At 39.1% G+C, this 8,445-nt stretch overlaps 1 protein-coding gene across 1 annotated transcript; it reads right to left on the reverse strand.

The window, feature by feature from the left end:
* Positions 1-246: 246 nt before the first annotated feature.
* Positions 247-7,930, reverse strand: PTGS2 (prostaglandin-endoperoxide synthase 2). Its single transcript, XM_061383496.1, has 10 exons — positions 7,707-7,930; positions 6,536-6,652; positions 6,283-6,426; positions 5,455-5,598; positions 4,625-4,806; positions 3,946-4,029; positions 3,588-3,834; positions 3,017-3,303; positions 2,373-2,520; positions 247-2,223 (listed from the first exon to the last, which is right to left on the reverse strand). Exons 1-10 carry the CDS (start codon positions 7,756-7,758, stop codon positions 1,814-1,816), a joined length of 1,815 nt encoding a protein of 604 aa, XP_061239480.1. The 5' UTR covers positions 7,759-7,930; the 3' UTR covers positions 247-1,813.
* Between the last annotated feature and the right edge of the window lie 515 nt (positions 7,931-8,445).

An 8,445-nucleotide genomic window follows, 5' to 3' on the forward strand; every position in this document is an offset into this window, starting at 1 on the left:
CGGACACAACTGAGCGACTGAACTGAACTAAACTGAAGATTAGGCAATGAAAATAAGTTTGTTGCTATCTCTCTTCTATAGGACAAAGCACCCATTTCTAATACAGTGTTTCCATGTATGAGAGATTATAATAGTGACCTTAAGACCTCTATATGATGGAGGGCAGAACAATGTCACTAAAGGCCAGTCGGGTTTGGAAGAGATAGGAGAATAATGCTTTAGAGAAATCATCTCATGACAAAGATATACAGAAACAGTCAAAATTTATTTTAGAAGAGGTTTTCAATTTTTAAATAATACAAAAATAAACAGCTATTTGTTTCAACACTTACAGTTTACATAAATTAATTTAATCATAGTCTGAGGCACCAAAACACTCATATATTCCAAATTCCCAGATTCAGTCATTCAGATATTTAACAAATCAGTTTTTTTAAAAAATCAATGAAGGTAACAGTTTTTTTTAATACAAGCTCTTCTACTATTGACTCTTTATTAACCATAAATCATTTAAACATAAAATCCTGAAAATTCCCCTGAGTTATTTCTCTTTAATGAAATTTCATTTTTCTCCCTTTGCCTAACAGGCATACCTGTTCAATTATTTACATAAATACTGATTTTCAGTGCATGATTTAAAAATATTAAGACCCACAGTGCTTTGTAAAGAATGTTTCTCCAGAAGTTAGGGGTGAATGAATTAATGAAACATCCACAAGTCCTTCAAAAACGTACACACTGTCAGTGTCAGCACATCCAGGGTAACGAGACAACGTTCTCTGTGGGCTGGTGAGTAGGTAAGCCTTAAAGGCGAATTCCAACTTTCCATCTCAGTATACCAGAGTTGGATTCCTCACATGTTTTCACAAATCTTAATCCAAACACGAATGTTATAGTAATAATTTGGAGAGGTAATCCCACAAGATACACTGATTCTGACATAATGCCAACAAAGAACATCATGTAGTCTTGAACCCAGTTTATAATAGTCATCCTAAGAAGACATAATAGCTCTCAATAAATTAATATACAGTACCAGAAAATGTCAACTGACAATGAGATGTGGAAAAGAAGCATTGTCTCCCTGGGAACTATTCAGCAATTATTTGCTTTTAAATGAGGAAAGACATTAATTAGAATAGGAATACGTTCTTGGTGTCGAGAACCCCCTAGAGCTTTAAGGTATTGGGCTCTTAATCAGGTTATAGTTTATTTGTAAAGTTCTTTGCCTTTCACTTAAAATGAATGTATACCTTTTTGTAAAGGCCTTTTGTAGTAGTTTTGAGCTGAGGATTTCCTGAAAACTTGCATAAGTTCAGGTAAGAAAGTACAGGCAGAGTCCAAAAAAACACACTCAGACCTTAAAACCAGGAAAACAAAATAGTCGAAGTAAACTGATCTGAAAATGGCTAAAAGGAGACTGTAAAAGGACCAGTGAGTAGACAGCTGTTTCTCAGGCATCATAGGAGACACCCTGGAAATATGATTGTGTCGAAATGTGCAGCATTTTGTCATCTTGCAACAGCACTTACATGTTCAAACTTAGCTTTTGTTCTTATTATAAGTTGAAATTCAAGTAAAAAATGTCATACTCATTTCCCATTGGATTGTACAGAAGAATGAAAACTGCTTTCCCCTTTAACTTGAAGAAACTTCGACATCTTTAAAATCAACATGAAAATCTTCACAAGCATGACCCCCTTTTTCTGCTTAACAGAAGATGTTAAGTAACACAAGGAGTTTCATATAAATATTAAATAATTAAGTTAAGAGAAACAGTTCATATAAATAAATAAATATGATCGCTAGGCTTCTACAGTTCGGTTGAACGTTCCTTTAGTAGGACTGTGGGGTTGATATCATCTAGTCCAGAGTGGGAAGAGCTTGCATTAATGGTGACCGTTTTGGTGAGGTGCGTATCTTGAACACTGAATGAGGTAAAGGGACAGCCTTTCACGTTACTGCAGATGAGAGACTGAATTGAGGCAGTGTTGATGATTTTAAAACCTACTTCTCCACCGAAAGTGCTAGGCTTCCAGTACTCGGGAGAGCATATAGGATTACCCATAAGTCCTTTCAGGGAGAATGGTGCTCCAGCTTCCACCATGGTCTCCCCAAAGATGGCGTCTGGACGGGGCTTCTCTACCAGAAGGGCGGGATAAAACTCCATGGCATCTATGTCTCCATAGAGCGCTTCTAACTCTGCAGCCATTTCCTTCTCTCCTGTGAGGGTGACAAGGACGAAGATACAACCAATGTCAAACTTTTGACAAAATGAAGAGTTTTACCCCTTCGCTCAATTTGCTTTCAATTTCTCTGTTGTTTCCATTTGCCCCTTGACTCTTTGAAGGAGTTTAGAAACCGTTTCCCACCTGTAAGTTCCTCAAATGATTCATAGGGCTTCAGCAGAAAACGTTTACGATACTCATTAAAAGACTGGTATTTCATCTCTCTGCTCTGGTCAATTGAAGCCTTTGATACTTTCTCTACTGCGACTGGAAGATTCCTACCGCCAGCGACCTGTGGAATATGAATTAAATTGTAGAACACATTAATTGAGTTTTAGGCATATGTAAGATTTTTTTTGTTTTCTTTTTTTGGCCATGCTAAGTGGCCTGTGGGATTTTAGTTCCCTGACCAGGGACTGAACCCAGCCCCTCAGCAGTGAGAGCAAGAAATTCTAACCACTGCACCACCAGGGAATTCCCAAGATTTCTATTTTAAAAACATCCCTTGAGTGCCAAGTAGGTAAACTGAAGCTACCAGTGGAGACCTAAACTATAAGTTTGGAATATTTATAGATTATTTCTATGATTTAGATTATAATGGTAAAATTATATTATAATCAAGATCATATAATATTAAATATATATATTACACAGCCTTCTTATTTCAAGGAAAGATTACTAGCAATAATTAATCTTTCAGTAAGTTTAAGAAAAATCTTTCCTGCAGCAGACATTCTAGTTACCAACCAGTCCTTTGTTTTATTTTATTTTTCACTAATAATGCTTACCCTGCCAGCCCTTTGCCTGGTGAATGATTCAACAAACTGAGTGAGACCATGTTCCAGTAAGACAGAGTTGTTATAGATAAACTGCTGATAGTTGTACTCCTGACCATCAATCTGAAAGACGTCAGGCAGAAGGGGATGCCAGTGGTAGAGCGTGTTAAACTCAGCAGCAATACGGTTCTGGTACTGGAACTGTTGGTTGAAAAGCAGCTCTGGGTCAAACTTCAGTTTGAAGTGATAGCCACTCAAGTGCTGTACGTAGTCTTCAATCACAATCTTAATAGTTTCTCCTACAGGCACAAAATAAAAAATTGAAAACATGAATTCTCTCTGCTCACAAATGTTCAAGCAACTGAAATGCAACTGGTCATTTGGCATTCCTATCTAGATTTTCTTTTCCTCCATTGAGAGGTAGGTGTCTGAGCAATCCAGCTGAAGGACTGAATGAATATGGAGCAGGTGATTGTACATGCATGACACTCCCCCAGAATTATATTCCTCCCAAGCAAAGGAAACAAGTTAGTTTTCTTTGAGGAAGAGGATTTTCTTTAAGTGATTTGCTCTTCTTGCTTACCTATCAGGATTAGCCTGCTTGTCTGGAACAACTGCTCATCGCCCCATTCTGGATGCTCTTGTTTAAGCACATCACACACTCTGTTGTGTTCCCGCAGCCAAATGGTGGCATACATCATCAGACCAGGCACCAGACCAAAGACTTCCTGGCCCACAGCAAACTTCAAGTGTTCAGGAACATGAGGCGGGTAGATCATTTCGACCTGAGTATCTTTGACTGTGGGAGGATACATCTCTCCATTAATCATCTAAAAAAGTATCAGTAAGAAGAGGTAAGAAACAAATTTTCATCATTAGAGATTTGGAACATAGGTGGGTGGTGAGTGGTAATGAATTCTTAATATTTAAATGGAACAAACCTGATATTTCATTTTTCCATCCTTGAAAAGGCGCAGCTTATGCTGTCTCTCTAAAGATTCACCATAAATGTGACTTAAGTCCACCTAGAAGATTATGGAAAATTTTTGATTTGCTACTGAAGTTGTTCTTATGTAAAATGCCTAGGATGTATTTATTACTAGATAATGTGATGATGTAGTTTGCTTTAAAATTTTCAGTAACACATTTTTTTTCACAGCCACAAAATAATAAATTAACTTGCTTATCCACTAAAAATAACCCCATAGCTTATAAATCTAAATGTCTCCTATTAGTGTCTCATATGGAGCCTGTATAAGAAATTTTCACTCTAATTATATGATATTTCTTTTAAAAAGCAGCAGAAAATGTTTTGATATAAAATACTTATTCATTGAAGCTATGTCACTGAAACCCAAGAGATAATAATGCTGCAAAAATCTCACCTTATAATATTTAAGGCAGCATAATCAAGGTAACAAATTTTTTTGAAGACAACTTTTTTGCAGATCCAATATTTTAAACTAAAAATATGAGTCAAACTACAAATAATAATCTGTATATACGTAAGTATGTGTTATGTATTTTTTTATTCAACCAGTGAGATAAAATGGAAACTCCATTAAGGTTTTTACACATAGAACTTGATTTGCTACAAATTCTCATTTAACTCTGTCTCACCCCATGGTTCTTTCCCTTAGTGAAAGCTGGTCCTCGTTCAAAATCTGTCTTGAAAAATTGATGGGTGAAGTGCTGGGCAAAGAATGCAAACATCAGATTTGTGCCCTGGGGATCAGGAATGAACTTTCTTCTTAGAAGTACTTTTTTCACAACTTCTTTTGAATCAGGAAGCTCTTTCCTCCCTATAAAAAATGAGAAAGCCAAAATAAGAACCCATCTATATATTTAAGGAAGCGGAGAGTGAACTGTCAATTTACTAGGGTCTTCTTCACTTACAGGAAAAATACAACTTTGAACAGGATCATATTAATGGAAGTTCTAAGATATAGGGGAACAGCCTCTTACTGAATAATCTACTTTAACTAGTATCAATTCAGTTTTAATGAAAGAATTTGAGAACATATGACATTATACCAAAATGTCTGGGCTTCCCTGGTGGCTCAGATGATAAAGAATCTGCCTGCAAAGCAGAAGACCCAGATTCGATACCTAGGTTAGGAAGATACTCTAGAGAAAAGAATGGCAACCTACTCAAGTACTCTTGCCTGGAGAATTCCATGGACATAGAAGCCTGGCTATCCACAGTCCACGGGGTCGCAAAGAATCAGACACAATTGAGTGACTAACATTTTCATTTTTTCATACCAAAATGCCTATTTCCTTCCATGGAATAGTTTACATGGACTCACAATTTCAAAAAATATCCAGAGATATACATAAGAAGGGAAAAAATGGTTTTATTAACAAATAATCATAGTTTGGGATCAAAATTTCTAGGTATCAATCCAATCCCAGTTACAGTTAATATAACTCTGTCTCCTCGCACTCACCTTTCACACCCATGGGTGTTGGGCAGTCATCAGGCACAGGAGGAAGAGCTCTGGTATAATAAGACAGGTTAGAAAAGGCTTCCCAGCTTTTATAGCTGTAGTGCACATTATAAGTTGGCGGACTCTCAATCAAATGTGATCTCGCTGAAATTTTAGAGGAAAAAAAATGTTATTTGTTCCCATCCACAAGGCAAATCAATGCTCATTTTTATTGTATAATGTACAAAGTGGCACTAGAATAAATTTAATTTAATTAATACAAAGATACTCTATTTTAAAGCAATCATACTTTAAAGCCTGCTACTGGTGCTCAAAAAAGAGGAAAGAATGATGCATTAAAAGGCATCTTTGATAAAGTATATATTCTTTACAGAAGATGTTTTGGTCTAGCCATTTTCATTTTTTTCAAATAACCATCCACTTATTGTTCAAGAGGCCCATGAGCAAAACGTCTGTGCTTGACACTCACATTAGAAATAAAAGTTACTTTCTTGCCGACCCCAATCCAAATTATCCATTGATTTTAATGGGTGCAATTCTGTGCCCCATGGCCATTCAATAAACAACTGGACCAGGCATCTTTCACAAACTGTGGAGAACAGTGAAGGTCAGCAGAAGCATGCAGTATATTAAGTAGAATTCTGCCTGTGAGACAGAACTTTAGAAACTTCAAGGGATTCAGATGTCAATATTTTTGGCCATTAAGATAGTAGGCAAACTAAAATGGTATATTTAAACATGTTTTGAATTAAGTTTTAAAATCTAAAATTTGTAAAGTACATTTCTCTTTGAGGCAGCTGATAACACTAGAAAGTGATGTGTACTTACATGTCAACACATATCTCATAATCATATTTCGCAGGAAGGAGATCTTATTGACAATGTTCCAGACTCCTTTGAAGTGGGTAAGTATGTAGTGCACTGTGTTGGGAGTGGGTTTCAGGAGTAATTTTATTCTTGTCAGAAATTCGGCTGCAATGAGAAGAAAAAGAAATTAACGGGACACATTATAAGCACAATTCTGTAAAATGATAACTGTATATACCCCATTCCAAATGAGGGCACTCAACAACAAACTTACGTGTGGTACAGTTTTCACCGTAGAATCCTGTTCGGGTACAGTCACATTTATACTGGTCAAATCCTACACTCATACATACACCTCGATTCTGGCATGGATGCGAACAGCAAGGATTTGCTACAAAAACAGTACAGACAGTGAATGAATAATTTTTCAGTGTCAATCTTAAGCATTTAATTGCTTTACTTACTATGAGTCAACTTCACAATAAAAAATTCAAGAAATATACAGGTAGTCATGGGAAAACTTTTTTTTTTTCCCCCGGACTTGCCTCACAGAATGGTTATAATGTAGAAATACCAACTTCCTTTTCTAAATAAAGGTAACAGAATATTCCACCAGGGAAATCATGTTGCTAAATTTTTCTTAGAAACTTTAGATGCTCAAATTAGCCTTTAGAAGAGGCTCAAAGTAGGACTTTCAAAACTAAAGTGAATAGATCAAGTATTTTAATCAAACTTTGGGGTTTTTTTTTTTCCTACTTCTTTCTTCTCTGTCATAAAGCTGGATAAAGATCTGGAGGAAGAACATTCTAAGTTGAGAGGAAAACAAGTGCAAAGGCCCTGAGGCATGCCTGACAGCAGGAGAGGGAGAGCTGGAAGCTAAATTCAGAAAAGGTGAAGGCAGATCCTTTGGGTTTTATGGGAATTTGGGTTTTATTCTACGTGTCAGGAGAGATCATTGAATAATTTACAGTATTAAGGTGGCGTGACTTAATTTACATTAAAAAAAACGACAAAAACCAACTATAAAGAAATTTGCAAAATAAAAACAGCTTGCTTTTAAGCTATTCTGTTTATCTTAAAAAAACAATCTGGTATTCCCTGGGACGGGAAAGCACTAACAAGGGAAATTGTATAATACAATTATTTTCATTCAATAGCAGTTAGGTGCTATACAAAAGCACCTCACATATATTGATCAGATCTTCTTGTGACAACCTGCAAATTAGTATCCCCGTTCCTATTTAGCAGATGAGAAAAGATGGGTGCAATAACTGGCCCATGAAGATCAGAGCTGAGGGCAAAGCGGGGCTATCCGTCCGGACTCGGCCTCTGAATTCTGGGAGTATTTATAATACCTGGAGTTCCCGGGAGAAGTCTGAGCAGAAACTCAGCCCGGGTGGACGGAGCCGCGGAATCCCGGGCACAGGCGCCAGGAACTCACTCACCTGCACCGCTGAGCGCCACGGCAGCGCAGAGCAGCAGGGCCCGGGCGAGCATCTCGGCTGCGGGCGGGGCGCGGGGCCGGCGGAGGCGTGGAGGTGCGCGGATCGGAGCTGCGGGGCCGGAGGAGGCGCTGTGCGGAGTTCCGGGGCGTCCTCTGACGTTCACTGCGAGTCCTTTGACAACTGGAAGCTAACGGAGAGGACCTTCCTTTTATGCGTGAAATAGCCCACGTGACGGCATGACTGTTTCTTTCCGCCTTTCCTTCCCCCCTTCCAAAACTTTTCCCCCTCTTTCTACTTAAACAATTGCGCAAGACCCGGGTTGGGGTAGGATTTCTTTCTTTTTTTTTAGCTACGCAAACTAGAAAATCGGAAACTTGGGGAGTCGCGCTTGGCTTCCCTACGGTGGGTGCAAAGAGGATCGCCCCCTTCCAGTTCCGACCTTCCAGCGCCCCTCGGCCGGTTTCTCCGCCGCTGGCGCCGGGCTTCGCGCCAGATTCCTTTCCTTCTGTCGCGGTTGGGACCGAGGCTTCCGAGAGGGGGTCCGAGGTAGATTTTCTGGGTGAGGGCGTGGGTGGGGAGGGCGGCCTCCTGGCTTGCTTCCTCTCCCGGAATTGATCAGGGGGCTGGGACGTTCCGGAGCGCAGGGAATTCCCTCGCGCGCCCCCGCCCCCGTCCCCCCACGTCTGGTCCCTCGGCTTTTGGGGGCCGAGGAAGTCACAGTCTGGAGAGACTGGGGAGA

This window comes from Bos javanicus, chromosome 16, assembly GCF_032452875.1.
Source record: "Bos javanicus breed banteng chromosome 16, ARS-OSU_banteng_1.0, whole genome shotgun sequence".
NCBI classification, from domain to species: domain Eukaryota; kingdom Metazoa; phylum Chordata; class Mammalia; order Artiodactyla; family Bovidae; genus Bos; species Bos javanicus.

Excerpts from the sequence above, each read along its gene's own strand:
- PTGS2 (XM_061383496.1), bottom strand. The coding sequence starts at position 7,758 with ATGCTCGCCCGGGCCCTGCTGCTCTGCGCTGCCGTGGCGCTCAGCGGT. Across the intron at positions 6,427-6,535 it reads CGGTGAAAACTGTACCACAC|CCGAATTTCTGACAAGAATA; the intron begins GTAAGTTTGTTG and ends TTCTCATTGCAG. Across the intron at positions 3,304-3,587 it reads AAGCAGGCTAATCCTGATAG|GAGAAACTATTAAGATTGTG; the intron begins GTAAGCAAGAAG and ends TTGTGCCTGTAG.